Consider the following 18,346-nt stretch of genomic DNA (forward strand, 5'->3'; position numbering starts at 1 on the left):
CAGTGCTGTATGTCAATTATATCTCAATATAACTGGAAGGGGAAAAAAAAACCTTGATTGGCAGCCTCTTGCCTAGTCTAACGCCCCATGGCCAACACCACTGTACCTTCCCATCCCGCACGGCCTAGCCTAGTGGAAACAACCACCAAGAAAAAGCCGGGGGCATACCCCCTAGCCCACTCCGGCGGGGCTCCCAGCCCCTGCCCCTAGGCGCGCTCCCTCCCAAACGCAGGACCGAAGTCCCTCGCACCGGAACATGACATCTCCCCCGCCCTCCTTGGAGATAGCCCCGCCCACTCCGCTCCTCCCCCCTTCGGAAAGGTTTCTGCCTTGGCATTTATCACGGACTGTGTGTCTCACCCATGACACAGGGTGCCCCGGCACACTAACGGGGTCCTGAAAAACCCACTTACGGAACTGAAGCAAAGGGAATTCCATTTCGCACGAATGAGCGCGGTTTCACACGGTCTCACGGGAGCGTGCGCAGAGAGCGGCCGCCAGGAGGCGATGGTGTGCGCATGACGTGTCCTCCCCAAGCCCGGCCCCCGGCGGCGCCCTCTAAACACGTCCTTCCGTTGGATACCTCCTCTTTTCTCTTGTCCGCCATCCTATGTGGTGCTGGATTTGCTCCTCGGCATGGTAAGTCCATCTGTTACCATCGGGTCTGGGGTGGCTTTCCGAGAACTGAGGTCTCTGCGAGCTCGCCGGTGCCGCGGGCTGCGCCGATGTGCAGGACCCTTTTTAAGGCCTTTTCCAGAGGAGATGGAGTTGGGCCACGGCTCCAGTCCGAGGGCCTGGCGGGAAGCGAGCGATCACCTGGGGAGGGGCGGGCTGCGCTGGCCCCGCGAGGTCCGAAGGGGCTCTCTCTGCTCCAGGCCACTGCTCAGGTGGGCAGGGATTCCCGTTTTTCCCGGAGCGAACTCTGTTTCGGGGGCAAGAAGAGAAATCGAGGGGGTACCGCAGAAATCGTGGCCTGACTTCGGGCTGCATGCGACACGCGGGATGTTCTTGGCATCGAAAAGGGAATGTAGGCTGCTGGTTTTCAAAGACTGTTTTTACTTGGGGGCCAGGATCCTTCCACGTTATGAGATTACAGGACTTTTTAGCCCTTTGTTCAGGGACTTGAACATCACCTCGTAGAAACGCCTGGATCAAGGGGTGATGTGCCCTGAATGTGACGGGAAACTGGGAAAGTCACCCTTGGGAAAGTAACGTTTTAAATAGAGTTAGAATTAATACCAAAATGGTCAGTGGGCTAGAACAGATTTACCGAAAGTCAGGGACTTTGTGTAAATCTTTTTTTTTTTTTTTTGCCGCTCCGTGTGGCTTGTTGGATTCCCGACCAGGGATCGAACCAGGCCCCCCAGCAGTGGAAGCGTGGGATCCTAACCACTCGACCACCAGGGAAGTCCCAGTACCCTGGTGTACAAAATAGTGCGCTGAGACTCACTGACTTGCAAGGGATTGTTCCTGAAAACCACGTGCTTTAGTCCCCGCCATCTCTGGCTATAGTCCTCTCAGTCCTGGGTTGACTGCAGGGAAGACTGGAACACGCCCTAGCCTTGGAGCAGAAAGGACCTGGGTTTGAATCCCAGCCAAATCTGCACACTAATACTCTGCTTTGGGGGCAGGTTACCTACCTCCCTGACTACTGATTTTTCTTTGAACAGTGGGAATTATGGTATCTGCCTCCGGAGAAGTGAGGAACAAAGCAAAGGGCAGTGATGGGTTTAGCATCGAGAGGGTTGTTCTTGGTATATGTTAAGCATTTGAATATTTGTTGGATTTAGGGAGTTCCTGACTTTGAATCATTGGAGCAAGCTCTGGTATTGCTGTTAAATTGATTGCATTTCCTTCCCAGTCTTCTCACAAGACTTTCAGGATCAAGCGATTCCTGGCCAAGAAACAAAAGCAGAATCGCCCCATTCCTCAATGGATTCGAATGAAAACTGGTAATAAAATCAGGTAGAGGCAAACACTCCCCGCCCTTGTGTTTTGTTGAATTTAGGATTACTGTGGGGGGGCGTAAATGCACAATTGAAAGTTACATGCAATTTAATTCGTCCTGAGCCACCATTCTGAAATTCTTTGGTTTTTTTTTTTTGTTTTTTTTTTTGTTTTTTTTTTTTCCCGGTACGTGGGCCTCTCAGCGCCGCTGCGGAGCACAGGCTCCGGAAGCACAGGCTCAGCGGCCATGGCTCACGGGCCCAGCCGCTCCGTGGCATGTGGGATCTTCCTGGACCGGGGCACGACCACCACCCCCCGCATCGGCAGGCGGACTCCCAACCACTGCGCCAGCAGAGAAGCCCTGGGTTGTTTTTTTTTAATGTGCTTCTTCTGGGTTTTTTTTTTTTTTTTTTAAATGTGCTTCTTCTGGGTTTCTGGACAGTCAGCCCACAGCTCGGCTTAGGGGCAGACACTCCTCCAATATTTGTTAATTTCCTTGTCTTCAGTCTGAGCCAGAACATAAGATGGACGGCCCATTTCCTTAATTCATTTAGCCAGTTACACATGTGAAATCACCACCCACTGTAGCTTTATAGGCCAATTAATTGCAACCTTTGGTTTATCGTGTCCTCATCCAATGATGGTAGGACCTGCCTTTATAGTTGTGAGGAATGAAAGAAATGTATATAAAGCTCAGTGCCTAGTTCAATAGAGGGTACCTGCAGTTATCAGATGCTGGTCTCTTGCTCTGTGGTCTGGCTTTGTGTGTGTGTGTGTGTGTGTTGTCTAACTTTTAAAGTGTATTGAAAGCAGGTTGCAATTACAGTGCTCCATTTCGTGGAAGTACTGACATAATCCTGCTGAAAGCAAATCTGTGTTGATCATTTTTGATTTTGCCTTATATGGGGGTAAAATCGTGACAGATCGACATGAACATTTCTGAGATGGCCTTAGCTCTGCAAACAACTTGGCTCTGGTATTGAAGAGACTGAGGATGTTAATGTAGTATTAAAATTATGCAAGAGCTTTTTTGTATGTATGACCTATTATGTAGCATTACTGTTTTTGTTTTTGTTTTTTTTTCTTCTTCAGTACGCGGGCCTCTCACCGCTATGGCTTCTCCCGTTGCGGAGCACAGGCTCCGGACGCGCAGGCTCAGCGGCCATGGCTCACAGGCCCAGCTGCTCCGCGGCATTTGGGATCTTCCCGGACCAGGGCTCGAACCCGTGTCCCCTGCATAGGCAGGTGGACTCTCAACCACTGCGCCACCAGGGAAGCCCGCATTACTGGTTTTGATATAATTCAGAAGGGGAGGTTATATGTCTCTCGGTCTACCCCAGGTCTGTTGAATCAAAAGTGAATGAGTGTACACTTGGGGAGAAGAGGGAGCTTCTCCACTACTTAGTCCCTATAAGGAACCAGTGTGTGTTTTCCTTAGCCTGGAATCATTTTGAGAGGTAAAAAATTGCTTTGACTAGTTCTTGAAAACATCTAGCAAATCGTTTTTTACTCTCCAAAAAGAGCTCCAAACTTGTTAAAGATAGGGAAAGTGGAACCTTTTTTCTTTCAAAGATTTTTATGGTACTTTAAGGCAAAGTTTGTGGACAGTAAATTGAGGTCAGACCGCCTTTGTAATCTGTGATTCCCTTCTGTGTAGGTACAACTCTAAGAGAAGACATTGGAGAAGAACCAAGCTGGGTCTATAACGAGCCTCACATATGAAGTGTCACACATGATCAAAACACCAATAGTGTCTGGAACGTCTGCCTGCGTTTTATGCGCTCCTCTTTTCTTGATCTTTCCTCATCACTGCCCACTGTGTAGCTCAGTAATAAACACGTGAACCTTCTGTTGGAACTATTATTATTCTGTTTTGTGATGACGTACTGAATAAATACCCCTCCTATCAGATGTAACACAGGACTGTCCAATGATAGAAATGTTCTCTAGTTACCAGGTACTTAGAAGTATGGCTAGTAAAAGTAAGGAACTGGTTTTTTAGATTTTGTTGTTTAATAGCTCCCTGTAATCAGCAGCTCTTATACCTACTGTTATGGGAAGTGCGCATATGTGTCATCCTCATACCTGAGGGTAGCACCTTAAAATAAAAGGCTTTTGTGGGTGGGGGGCATACCATGATGCAGGCAGAGTCAGTTCCCTGACCAAGGATCGAACTTGTGCAGTCTTAACCACTGAACTGCCAGGGAAGTCCCATAAAAAGCATCTTCATATACTATTCTGTGGTGCTGGTCCTCAGAGTAGGAATCACATGGACCAGGGATTGGCAAGCTGGTCTGCTGACTGTGAACTAAAGTTCTGCATTTTTTAATTTATGTTTTAAAATAAATTTATGTATGTATTTTTGGCTGCGTTGGGTCTCTGTTGCTGCGCGCAGGCTCAGTAGTTGTGGCTTGCGGGCTCTAGGGCGCAGGCTCAGTAGTTGTGGCGCACGGGCTTACTTGCTCCGTGGCATGTGGGATCCTCCCGGACCAGGGCTCGAACCTGTGTCGCCTGCATTGGCAGGCCGATTCTTAACCACCACCCGCGCCACCAGGGAAGTCCTTGCATTTTTAAATGGTTGAAAGAAATCAAGAGTATTTTTGACATTTAATACATTCAAATTTACAGGCCAGGCACTATTCTTAGGTACTTGAGTTTAACCGATGGATAGACAGATGTACGTTAGGCTAGTAATAGGCCAATACACAGGCCATATCTAATGTCTGGGAAAGATGGGAGGAAGCCAGAGTGCCCCAGCTAGTTACCTGTGGAATTAGGCTGGAACTGCTGCAGAGGAAGGGGGATCAGGATTGGTGCTAACTCCCTACCCAGCTTGTAGGGAGCCTGCACTGGACAGAGCAAAGCAAGTGACAGGAGCTGTCAGAGTGCAGCAAATGGTGGTTGCACCCCTTGCACAACCGAGGGGCCCCTGACCTGTAACCACACTAGGGCGCTCATGACCACAGTCCTTAAGAAGGACTACTGTGCTCACCAGAAGTTTGAAGGATGGGCTGCAGAATACCCACCAGCCCAAGAACGTGGGAGCTGCCAACAGATCTTGGAAAAACATTTCCACTTCCTTTACAAGCTCCTAGATTTCAAATATTTTCTCTTACTGCATCAGTGTTTCCTTCATATTCAAAGACAGCTGCCACTGTATGAACAGCAGTTGGTAAATGTTAATGTGCTAAAAATGTTATTCAAGTCCAAGGCAGAGGGACTTGATATAATTAATTGACAGTCATGTGATGGAAATTTCTAACCATTTTGGGGTATTAGGAATACCTCACTCTCACCATTCAGAGTAGGTAGGCTCCTCGCTGAGCCCAGGGAGGTTATGACAAGGCCAAGGTCACACGGCAGAGCGAGCTTTCTCTATAGACCTTGAATAAGGAGTATTAAAATTGAAAGGGAAAATGATGGACACCAGGGTTGGTTGGCCATGTAAAAGGGGTTTCTTTTGAGCCTGGGGTTGGATCCAGGTCCTGGATCCAGTGGTTCCTCACTGCCTCGTGCAGTAAGTGCTGGTATTTGTTTCCTCGGTGGACTAGATTGCTGCTTCCTGAAGGGAGAAATGGGAGCTTTGAGATATTTAGGACTTACGTTTACCTATAAGAGGTGCAGCATAACATCAGCTTTCCCCCCCCGCCCCGATACGCAGACCTCTCACTGTTGTGGCCTCTCCCGTTGTGGAGCACAGGCTCCGGACGTGCAGGCTCAGCGGCCATGGCTCACGGGCCCAGTCGCTCCACGGCATGTGGGATCTTCCCGGACCGGGGCATGAACCCGTGTCCCCTGCATCGGCAGGCGGACTCTCAACCACTGCGCCACCAGGGAAGCCCAAGGTCAGCTTTTAAAAGACAGTCAACCCCGTGGTGATGCTGGCCATCCCTCAATGGCCTACTGAGAAGCAGGCAGCAGCAGAGTGGTGGCCAAGAGTTGGCAGTCTGGAGTGACAAGACTGCATAGTCTGCATTCAAATCCGGCTCTTCATGCACCAGCTGTAAGCCTCAGTGTCATCTGCAATATGGGACCTCCCTCAGAGGGCTGTGGGGATGAAGTAAATAATGCACTGAAGCAGTTGATTCAGTGCCTAACTAGGAAAAGGGGAAGAGGAATGAGGAGTGAGCAGGATTAAAGTTTTGGTGTGGACCCCTCCCCAGCAGACATGGGCTGTATGCTGGATAAAACAAAAATAAGACACAGGGGGCCTCCCTGGTGGCGCAGTGGTTGAGAGTCCGCCTGCCGATGCAGGGGATACGGGTTCGTGCCCCGGTCTGGGAGGATCCCACATGCCGCGGAGCTGCTGGGCCCGTGAGCCATGGCCGCTGGGCCTGCGCGTCCGGAGCCTGTGCTCTGCAGCGGGGGAGGCCACAGCAGTGAGAGGCCCGCGTACCGCAAAAAAAAAAAAAAAAAAAAAAAAGACACAGGGACCGAAGACAGTGGGAAGGGGCAGGTCGTCAGGGGGGACATCAGGCAGAGCTGGCATGGAGTTGGTGCTCAGTGTCAGCCTTTGGAGAGATGCCAGTTCCCTTCTAGTTCCAGGATTTGCATTTGGAGTAGAGTAACCCCTCGAGGTCTTGGAAAGAAAGGAGGTAGGGTGACGTGAGGACTAAAATTCTGGACCTTACACTCACCTCCAGTTGAATCCCACCTCTGTTACTGAACCAGCTGTGGAAACATCAGGAGACTTATCCAGAATCATACCTACTTTGGGTTTGTAAGGATTGAATGATAATGTCGGTCAAGGATCCGTCCTACCAGATAGTGCTCCCATTTTACAGATGAAAAAAAGTTAAACAATTCTCAAACAAGAAAATAAAATTTTAAAAAAAGAAGAAAGGGGAATCCCCTGGCAGTCCAGTGGTTAGGAATTGGTGCTTTCATTGGCCAGGGTTAAAAAAAAGTTCCACAATTCTCATTCCTGCTGATAGCAACTAACAGTCTGAGTACTTAACATGGCAGGTAGCTGCTGTCAGCAGGAATGGCAATGAGAACCAGATTGAACAGGAAGTAGATTTTCTTGGAAAGAACAGGGTGAAATATTAACCATTTACCCTTCCCTGAGGGTGTTCTGGCCCAGAGAAGCAAACATGAAGCCCCTGCTTATACAAAACGTTGGGTATTTGGGGAGCCAGAGGCAAGCATGACCCTCAGAGGTATTGCAGTCAAGAGAGCATGCCGTGCATCTGTGCCTGTGCACATCAGATATGCCCGTCTGGGAACGGAGGGAGGGAGGGTGGCAAACCCTCGGAGAAAACTAATCGACTCTTCATTGGGAGCAACTTTGCCCCCCAGGGGACATTTGGCAATGCCTGGAGCCATCTTTGGTTGCAACAACTAGGGGACGGGGAGGTGCCACTGGCAGCTAGAGGATGTGTAGCCAGGGATGCTGCTAAACATCCTTACCATGCATGGGACAATCCCCCACAACAAAGAATCATCGGGGGCTTCCCTGGTGGCGCAGTGGTTGGGAGTCCGCCTGCCGATGCAGGGGACACGGGTTCGTGCCCCTGGTCCGGGAGGATCCCACATGCCGCGGAACGGCTGGGCCCGTGAGCCATGGCCGCTGAGCCTGCGCGTCCGGAGCCTGTGCTCCGCAACGGGAGAGGCCACAACAGTGAGAGGCCCGCGTACGGCGCAAAATAAATAAATAAATAAATAAAAATCATCGGGCCCAAAATGTCAATAATGCCAAGGTTGAGAAACCGTGGTTTAACAGCCCTGTGGCCAGCCAGAGTGAGCTTTTCGAGACACAGATCTGCCGGCACACCACTCCCCCTTGCAATCCTTCACACTACTCTACGGATAAATCTCACTTCTTAACATGGCCCAAAAGGAGCACAGGTGGCTCCTACCCTCTCTTCACTCACAAAACTGGATCCAGCCACACTGACCTCTTTGTCCCTCAAAGCATCAAGCTCCACCCGGCCTCAGCCTTCCCACTGTTATTCCCTTTACCTGGAATGTTCTCCCTCCTCACCTGGTGAACTCCCATTCATCCTTTAGGTCTCAAGCTACTTTGCACCTCCACAGGGAGACCTTCCCTGACAGCTCCTCTCCCCTCAATCCAGTTAGGTCCTGCCGCTCAGTACCTCTAAGTCACTCTGTGGAGTGTCCTTCCCAATTGTAACTGTAAAGGTCTACGTGTGGTTAGTTAATTGACGTCTGTCTCCCTCATTAGACTGAGCTCTACAAGGATAGGGTCTGTCTTGCTCACTGCTGATTGCTCTTACATACCAGCAGCTGGCATAACAGAGGTGCCCAATAAATATATTTGTTGAGAGAGTGAGAAAAGGAAGTGCTCAATAAATTTGTTGAACGAACGAATGAACGAATGAGGAGAGGGACATACAAGAGAGCAAGAGCAGTGCAAAATGTGTGCCTTAACGTGTGTTTACAAAGGGTGAAGGAGGAATGACTTGCCTGGGAAGTTGCGGGAAGGCCTCACCCAGGTTCACGAGGAGGCAAAGGGTGTGTGTGTGCGCATGCGTGGTTGGTAGGTAGGTGGCTGGGGTTTAAGGCACTAGGGAAAGAATCTGGAGAATCGGTTACATCATGAAAGCTCAGGTGTAACGAGTAGGGAATGGCACTGTTCTCACTACTCACCCTCTGTAGGAGCACCTCATTCACCACCACACTGGTGGGCCGACACCTGCACTTGAACTATGGTCACTGATGAGGCCACCTGCAGCTGCATGTCCAAAGCTGTCGCTGGAGACCCAGGAGCCATGGGACAGGACTTCTGCCTCAGCCTGACCCTAAGTGGAACTGCGTTCTCTCTTTTTAAATTAATTAATTAATTAATTAATTAATTAAGTTGTGGCTGCATTAGGTCTTTGTTGCTGCACGCGGGCTTTCTATACTTGTGGTGAGCAAGGGCTACTCTTCGTTGTGGTGCACGGGCTTCTCATTGCGGTGGCTTCTCTTGTTGCAGAGCACGGGCTCTAGAATGCAGGCTCAGTAGTTGCGGCTCAGGGACTTAGTTGCTCCGTGGCAGACTCTCAACCACTGCGCCACCAGGGAAGCCCGGCAGGCGGATTCTTAACCACTGCGCCACCAGGGAAGTCCCAGCCCCATTTAATATTAACACATGGTTAATCGTGAAAGCCACAGTCACAGTGCAACCTACCTTACCGTTTAAATGAAAGAAGACAGGCATTACCAACAGTTAGGTACCAGAGTAACGGAAGTAAGACAAGATATAGTCCCAGTTTTACAGCTGCAATGAGCCTGCTACTAACAAACCACGTCAGCTTTGGGGACTTCAGTTTTCTGCCGCTCAAAATGAGGAGATTGGTTCTAAAATCATGAACCTCTAATGCTACATTTGTAAGTCTCTAAATGTGTATCTGATTCATTAGAAAAAGTGTTTCCACTGGGGCCACCAAAGGGAGATAGGCATTGGAACAGAACGCACATGACCTACAAAGAAACAACTATTAGTTTAATCAGAAAGCCTGTGGATCTAATTCAAGGTCAGCTGCCTCCGACTCCCGCTTATTCATTCCGCAAAGGCCCAATACAGACTACGAGGTGGATGCATGGTGCTAGGTGCTGGGTGCTGGGCTGCAGGGGTGAGCCACATCCACAGGCCCCCATCTTCACCGGCTCACAGTCTGCAGGGGACAGACGAATGTGCAGACAGCCACAGCCCCTGATGCTAAGTGCTGTGCTGAGGAAGGCACTAGGTCCTTGGGAACCTTCCCTGAACATGGGAGTGAGGGACTGAGGAAGAGCAAGCTGAGCCCCGAAGGCCAAAGAGGAGTTAGATCTGGCGGGTGGAGTGTGGTGTGTTCATGTCCTACACAGAGGATACAGACTGTGAAAAGGCCCAGTCAGGAGAAAGCTGGGAGGGACTTCCCTGGTGGTCCAGTGGTTAAGACTCCACGCTTCCACTGCATGGGGCATGTATTCGATCCCTGGGCAGGGAACTAGATCCCACATGCCATGTGGGCGCCCCCCCCAAGAAAAATAAATAGAAAGCTGGGAGACTTTAGGGAACTGAAGGTCACTCTGTGTGGCAGAAGTGTGGGAAGGGGACATACTCAGGGGTGGCGGGAGAAGGGTGCCCAGAGGAAGTAGTAATGAAGGAGGAAGCTGGAGAGTAAGCAGAGGCCAGATCAGTGGGAGGCTCAAAGCCTTGAGACAGAGCTTGGATTGCATCTTGAGGCCCAGAAAAACATTGAAGGGCTTGAAAATGGACAGATGCCTATCGGGTTTGGGTTTAAGAAATCACTGGGGTTAGTGTGTGGAGTGCTAAGATCAGACTGGCTGGGGATGGGGGAGCATAGGCTAGAAGCAGAGACTAGTAAGAGGCTGTGGTTTGTAGTCCGCATGAGAAAGGATGGTGGCCAGCACTAGGGCAGAGGCAGTGGAGATGGAGTTAAATGGACAGAGGAGAGATCTCGTAGAATCAACAAGACTTGTGACTGACTGAGCGTAGGAGAAGAGGAAGAGGGAAGTGGCAAGGATGATGCCCAAGTTTCTGGCTTGAGCAACAAGGTGGTTGGTGGTGTCATTCGCTGAGAGGGAAAGACCATGAGAATAGTTTTCTGGTGGGAAAGCAGAGTGGTCAAGGGTTCAGTTTGGGGTATATTTAGCATGGGATGGCTGTAAGCCTTCCAGGTGAAGATACTCAATAGACAGTTGAGTAGTGAATATTCGAGTCAAGAGAGAAATGGAGAAATCTGTGGGGTTAGAGGAGGGGTTTTGTCTTGACCCGGGAAGTGACAGCTTGTTTGCCTAATGATGTGAAGGGCACAGAAGGGAAAAAGTAGGAACACAGAGGGGACAATACAAATCGTCAGTGGATCAGAGCTCCCAAGGGCTGGGAAGTGATGAGTCAGAGCACAGGAGTAGGGATTTGTCTCACAGAGGAGGAGAGCCTAGGATTTAAGAGGTCAGACTCTGGAGTCTGGGTTGGAACACTTGGTTCTAACACCTTCTAGCTGTGAGAACTTGGGCAAGTCACTTACTTTCCCTGAGTCTCAGTTTTCCTTGACTATAAAATGGGGAAATTATGAGAACCTCGGAATTTCAGTGTGATGATTAAAGGAGATAATGCATGCAATATGCTTACTAGTGACTGAAAAAAACCCACAAAAACTCCCACAACTTAAAAGTTGCAAGTTATACTTTATTTGGGGACCTTAGTGAGGACTACAGCCCAGGAGACAGCCTTTCAGAGAGCTCTGAGGCAAGGGAGGAGCCACGATATATAGGAGTTTTTGCTGGAAAAAAAATATAGTCAAACATCAGAAGATGACTGCTAATCAAAAAAACAGACCTCTCACGTTAATGATTTCAGCACTTTTCTATGTATGGGAAGATGCCAGAGTCTGGGCTCATGGAAATCATTCCTTAGATATGCATCTTAACTATCTAGGGCCAGTATCCTGTTTCTCTTCGTCTGAATTCCCCTCAGGGCGCGCTGTTGGGACCTCTGCAGTGGCTGATGGTTTGATGGTGGGTGACGTTCTTGTTTACTGAAATGGCACGCAACCTTTTTTTTGTCTGCATTACCATAGTGCCTGGCATGCAGTTAACACCGCATCAGTGGTAACTGTTATAACAGGAGCACAGGAAGGGAAAAATGGGTGCACATGCAGGTCAGTTCATAGGTTTGGTTGAAGGAAGCTGAACAAATTCTTTTTAGGTGATTTCTGTCTTTTTGATAAAATAGAAAGTGAGGTTATCTACTTGAGGGGGGTGCTACCTGCTAATGTCTCTTTGGGGTAGAAAAGCCACTCATTTGGCACTGACTAGGAGATAGGACAGTCACTATCAACAGAGGGTCAACAGACTGCCAGCCACTTAAATCATCAAAACTTGCTTTTATTTGTTTGTTTGTTTGTTTGTTTTTGCGGTACGCGGGCCTCTCACTGTTGTGGCCTCTCCCGTTGCGGAGCACAGGCTCCGGATGTGCAGGTTCAGTGGCATGGCTCATGGGCCCAACCGCTCTGCGGCATGTGGGATCTTCCCGGACCGGGGCACGAACCCGTGTCCCCTGCATCGGCAGGCGGACTCTCAACCACTGCGCCACCAGAGAAGCCCCAAGACTTGCTTTTAAATTAAAGTAAAAATGAAAACAGCGGAATGACTCCTCATTTTGTAGCTTAGTACCAAAACTTGTAGATTACAGGGAATTCCCTGGTGGTCCAGGGGTTAGGACTCGGGACTTTCACTGCCGTGGGCCCATGTTCAGTCCCTGGTCGGGGGACTAAGATCCCACAAGCAGCGCAGTGTGGACAAAAAATAAAATAAAATAAATTTAACTCAGTTATCTTAAAAAAAAAACTTGTAGAGTACATATTCAGAAGTATTTGTTCATCTGATTTTTTTCCCGATCTAGTTTTTTTTAAATATATTTATTTATTTACTTATTTGAATGCACTGGGTCTTAGTTGCAGCATGTGGAATCTTTTAGTTGCAGCATGTGGCATCTAGTTCCCTGACCAGGGATCGAACCCGGGCCGCCTGCATTGGGAGCACGGAGCCCTAGCCACTGGACCACCAGGGAAGTCCCTCTAGTTTTTTAATAAACTTTATTTTTTAGAACAATTTTAGATTTAGAGAAAAGTCGAGAAGATAATATAAAGTTCATAGTTTATTCAGATTTTTTTTCGTTTTTACCTAATAGCCTTTTTCTACTCCAAGATCCCATCCAGGATACCACTTTGCATATGGTAGTTATGTCTCCTTAGGCTTCTCTTAGCTGTGATAGTGTCTCAGACTCTCCATGTTTTTGATGACTGCTGTCGAACCCAAGTTCGTGGGCCCAATGTACAGTGAGGCCAAACAAACCAAAACGTTTGAGTTTGGATCACAACTCTTTGTTTGGCCCTAGCAATAAACCTTTCTCTGCTCCAAACTCTGATGTTTCTATTTGTTTGGCCTCACCATGTATCAGGCCCATGAACTTGGGTTCAACAATATGAGCTTGACAGTTTTGAGTACTGGTCAAATATTTTTTAGGATGCCCCTCTATTGGATTGTGTTTGACATTTTTCTCATTATTAGACTGAGGTTATAAGTTTTGGGGAAGGAAGATCACAGAGGTAACGAGCCCGTTCTTATCAGATCATTTCAAGGGTATGTACATGTACCCTCACCATGATTTATCATCATTGATGTTGATCTTGATCAACTGGCTGAAGTAGTGTTGGTCAGGTTTCTCCACTGTACAGTTACTCTATTTTCCCCCTTCCCGACTGTACTCTTTGGAAGTAAGTCACAATGTGCAGCTCTCTTAAGAAGTGGGGAGTTATGCACCCCCTCTTTAACTCTTCAAGGGACGAGTAGCTCCATAAATTACCCAGAATTTTTCTGCATGGGAGATTTGTCTCTTCTTCCCTATTTACTTATTATGTCATTTGTTTATGTCAAAATGGACGTATGGATTTTTATTTATTTATTTGGCTAGGTCGGGTCTTTAGTTTGCGGCAAGCGGGATCTTTTAGTTGTGGAACGAGAACTCTTAGTTGCGGCCTGTGGGATCTAGTTCCCTGACCAGGGACCGAACCCCGGCCCCCTGCATTGGGAGCATGAAGTCATAACCACTGCGCCACCAGGGAAGTCCCGGTACATAGCCTTTTTGAATTGGCTTTGTTCACTTAGTAATAATGCATTTAAGGTTCTTTCATGTCTTCCACTGGACCACTAGGGAAGTCCCTGCATATTTATTTTATACTTATGGTATAATCCACTACTTCCCCAGCCCAGAATCAGCCATTTCTCCAAGGAGACAAGGAACCTTGGTTCCTTTTGTTGGAGAAAGGTATTAGAAACTACCATCTAGGCATTAGATATGTTCCATCTGAATAAACGTTAATTTGATAACAAATTTATTATCTTGGAGTAACACAGTTGCTTTTTTTATGAGTCAGTGTTCACACAGAGAAGCAGGACCAGTGGGAGATATATAACGAGGGACTTATTGCAAGGAATTGGCTTCTGTGATTATAAGGCCTGAGAGGCAAATTGGGAACTCTCAGGGCAGGCCTTCGGGAAAGGCAGACAGGATCTCACAGGCATAGCTGCCCACTGGCTGAAGCTGCTGCCCACAGGCAGAATTTCTTTTCTTGGGAGAGCCTCAACCCAGCTTTTAAGGCTTTGCACCTGATTAAATCAGGCCCACCCATGTTATCTAAGATAATCTCCTTTACTTAAAGTGAGCTAACTGTGGACTTTAATTACATCTGCAAAATACCTTGACTGAAACACCTAGATTAGTGTTTGAGTAACTGGGGGCTGGAGCCTTGCCAAGTTGACATATCAAAAAGACCATCACGCCTTTAAAATGTTCTGAATTCAGGAGGACCTTATCTGTTGAGTGTGCTCCATAAACGTACATTTTCTGGATGACTGAGGAGTGCGCCCATACGAACCCAAGCTTTTAGACTGTTACCTATTTAGGATGTGTCATAAACTTCTCTGCCTTCTTCAACAGAGATACTAAACACTTTAACCTGGTTGTAATGACCCAGGGCCCCTATGTGAACACCATTGATCACACTGAACTGAGCTTACAGGGTTGCTTCAGGGCCTCTGAGGCCTGGAAGGAGCCTTATCTCCACACCCAGGGACCTCATTGCTCTAGTTCTTCTAATTCCTCTGTCAGCTTTCTATTTATATACTTCTTCCTCCTTCCCTTTCTGAAGGCCGCCCTTCCTCACTTCTCTTTCATTAATTCAATAACTCTTTGTTCTCACTGCTCTCTAATCTAAGAGGACATTTCTCTCTGGTTCTTTCTGTTTCTTTTTTTTTAAGTAACAGTTTTATTAAGATATAATTCACGGAGTATACAATTCACTCATTTAAAGTGTACAGTTCAGTGGTTTTTAGTATATTCACAGATATGTGCAGCCATTACCAAAGTCAATTTTAGAACATTTTCGTCACCTTAAAAAGAAATTGCCGATAGAAAGCCCAGAAAGAAACCCACGTGCTTATGGTCAATTAATCTATGACAAGGGAGGCAAAAATATACAGTGGAGAAAAGACAGTCTCCTCAATAAGTGGTGCTGGGAATACTGGAAAGCTACATGTAAACGAATGAAATTAGAACATTCTCTAATACCATATACAAAAAAATAAACTCAAAATTTAAAAAAAAATTCAAAACAGATTGAAGACCTAAATGTAGGACTGGATACTATAAGACTAGAGGAAAACATATGCAGAACACTCTTTGACATAAATCACAGCAATATTTTTTGGATCTGTCTCCTAGAGTAATGGAAATAAAAACAAAAATAAACAAGTGGGACCTAATTAAACTTAAAAGGTTTTGCACAGCAAAGGAAACCATAAACAATGAAAAGACAACCTACCGACTAGAAGAAAATATTTGCAAATGATGCTACTGACAAGGGATTAATTTCCAAAATATGCTAACAGCTCATACAGCTCAATATCAAAAAAAACAACAACAATAAAAAAATGGGCAGAAGACCTAAATAGACATTTCTCCAAAGAAGACATACGGATGGCCAACAGGCACATGAAAAGATGCTCAACATCACTAATTATTAGAGAAACGCAAATCAAAACTACAATGAGGTATCACCTCACACCAGTCAGAATGGCCATTATTAAAAAGTCTACAGGGGCTTCCCTGGTGGTGCAGTGGTTAAGAATCCCCCTGCCAATGCCGGGGACACAGGTTCGAGCCCTGGTCCAGGAAGATCCCACATGCCGCGGAGCAACTAAGCCCATGCGCCACAACTACTGAGCCTGTGCTCTAGAGCTCACAAGCCACAACTACTGAAGCCTGTGCACCTAGAACCTGTGCTCCACGACAAGAGAAGCCACTGCAATGAGAAGCCTGTGCACTGCAACTAAGAGCAGACCCTGCTCACCGCAACTAGAGAAAGCCCGTGTGCAGCAACGAAGACCCAACGCAGCCAATAAATGAATAAATAAATAAATTTATAAAAAAAGATCCAATGCAGCCAAAAGTAAATAAATTTATTAAAATAAAATAAAAAGTCTACAAACAATAAATGCTCGTGTGGGGCCTCCCTGGTGGCGCAGTGGTTGAGAGTCCGCCTGCCGATGCAGGGGATACGGGTTCGTGCCCCGGTCTGGGAGGATCCCATATGCCGCGGAGCGGCTGGGCCCGTGAGCCATGGCCGCTGGGCCTGCGCATCCGGAGCCTGTGCTCCGCAACGGGAGAGGCCACAACAGTGAGAGGCCCGCATACCGCAAAAAAAAAAAAAGAAAAAAAAAAAAAAAAAAAAAAATGCTCGTGTGACTTCCCTGGTGGTCCAGTGGGTAAGATTCTGTGCTCCCAATGCAGGGGGCCCGGGTTCGATCCCTGGTTGGGGAACTAGATCCCACATGTATGCTGCAACTAAGAGTTCGCATGCCACAAATAAGTCCGCATGCCACAACTAAAACCTGGGGCGGCCAAAATAAATAAATAAATAAATAAATATATATATATAAATAAATGCTTGTGAGGGTGTGGAGAAAAGTGAATCCTCGTACACTGTTGATGGGAATGTAAATTGATACAGCCACTATGGAGAAGAGTATGGAGGTTCCTTGAAAAACTAAAAAAAGGGGACTTCCCTGGTGGCACTGTGGTTAAGAGTCTGCCTGCCAATTCAGGAGACACGGGTTTGATCCCTGGTCTGGGAAGATCCCACATGCCGCGGAGCAACTAAGCCTGTACGCCACAACTACTGAGCCTGTGCTCTAGAGCCTGCGAGCCACAACTACCGAGCCCGCGTGCCACAACTACTGAAGCCTGTGCGCCTAGAGCCCGTGCTCTGCAACAAGAGAGGCCACCTCAATGAGAAGCCCGTGCACTGCAACGAAGAGCAGCTCCACTTGCCACAACTAGAGAAAGCCTGCACGCAGCAACAAAGACCCAACACAGCCAAAAATAAAGAAATAAATTTATTTTTAAAAAGGAAACTAAAAATAGAGCTACCATATGATCCTGCAATCCCACTCCTGGGCATATATCTGGAGAAAACTCTAATTCGAAAAGATACTTGCACCCCAATGTTCATTGCAGCACTATTTACAATATTGTGAGGGACAGTCTGGTGGGACTGAACTCTGAACCTTTGGAATCTGATGCTGTCTACGTGTAGTGTCAGAATTGAGTTGAATCGTAGGACACTCAGCTGGTGTTGGAAAATTTCTCCTTGTTAGTGTGAGGGAACTTCCCCCCACTGGAATTGGTACCAGAACCTATTTACCATACGACTGAGCCATTCCACTCCTAAGGTATCTAGGTATTTACCCAAGAGAAATGAAAACATAAGCTTATATGTGAATGTTCATAGCAGTGTTATTCATAATAACCAAAAGATGGAAACAACTCCATTGTCTATCAACAGAGGAATAGATAAACAAAATGTGATGTAGCCATACAATGGAATCTTATCCAGCCGTGAAAAGGAATGAAGTACTGATTCAAGATACAACATGGATGATCCTTGAAAACATGAGCTAAGTGAAATAAGCCAGTCACAAAAGACCACATATTATATGATTCCATTTATATGAAATGTCCAGAACAGGCAAATCCATAAGAAACAGAAAGGAGATTAAAGGTTGCTTAGGGCTGAAGAGGATGGGGGATGGGGGTGGGGTGGGGTGATAGCTAAAGGGTAGGAAATTTCTTTTTTTTTTTTTGCGGTATGCGGGCCTCTCACTGTTGTGGCCTCTCCCGTTGCGGAGCACAGGCTCCGGACGCGCAGGCTCAGCGGCCATGGCTCACGGGCCCAGCCGCTCCGCGGCATGTGGGATCTTCCCGGACCGGGGCACGAACCCGTGTCCCCTGCATCGGCAGGCGGACTCTCAACCACTGCACCACCAGGGAAGCCCCCAAAGTCACCTTATTAACATACAAGAGACACCTTTATCACTCTTATCATAGGAAATTCCAAGGGCTTTAGGAGCTCTGTGCCAGGAATGGGGTTGAAGACCAAATATATGTTTTTTATTATAAATCACAATATTACGTATGGTAACTCTGTGTTTAACTTTTGAGGAACTGCCAGACTAGTTTCCAAAGTGACTGTATCATTTTACATTCCTACCAGCAAAATATGAGTGTTCCAATTTCTCTATATCCTCACCAATGCTTGTCATCATCTGACTTTTTGACGATAGTCATCCTAGTGGATGTGAAGTGGTACCTCATTCTGGATTTGACTCGCATTTCCCTAACAACTAATGGTGTTGAGCACCTTTTCCTGTGCGTGTTGGCTATTTGCATATCTTCTGAGAAGTGTCTATTCAAGTCCTTTGCTTGTGTTTTAATCAGGTTTTTTTATACTTTTGCTGTTGAGTTGTAGGAGTTCTTTATATATTCTGGATACTAGACCCTTATGAGATATATGTTTGCAAATATTTTCTCCCATTTTGTGGGTTGTCT

General features: G+C 47.2%; 1 protein-coding gene across 3 annotated transcripts; it reads left to right on the forward strand.

Annotated features, from left to right (window-relative positions):
* The first annotated feature begins 321 nt into the window (after positions 1-321).
* RPL39 (ribosomal protein L39) lies at positions 322-3,804 on the forward strand. 3 transcript variants are annotated; one of them, XM_081222609.1, is made up of 3 exons: positions 322-639; positions 1,862-1,965; positions 3,605-3,804. In XM_081222609.1, the coding sequence occupies exons 1-3, from the start codon at positions 637-639 to the stop codon at positions 3,651-3,653; spliced, it is 156 nt and encodes a 51-aa protein (XP_081078735.1). In that variant the 5' UTR covers positions 322-636; the 3' UTR covers positions 3,654-3,804. The 3 variants fall into 3 exon arrangements, with proteins under 3 accessions (XP_081078735.1, XP_081078734.1, XP_081078733.1); XM_081222608.1 differs by lacking the exon at positions 322-639 and adding an exon at positions 666-887; XM_081222607.1 differs by lacking the exon at positions 322-639 and adding an exon at positions 666-887 and having other exon boundaries at positions 1,862-1,952.
* Positions 3,805-18,346: the final 14,542 nt, after the last annotated feature.

The sequence above is a fragment of the Mesoplodon bidens genome (assembly GCF_964165515.1).
Source record: "Mesoplodon bidens genome assembly, chromosome: X".
Classification (NCBI taxonomy): Eukaryota; Metazoa; Chordata; class Mammalia; order Artiodactyla; family Ziphiidae; genus Mesoplodon; species Mesoplodon bidens.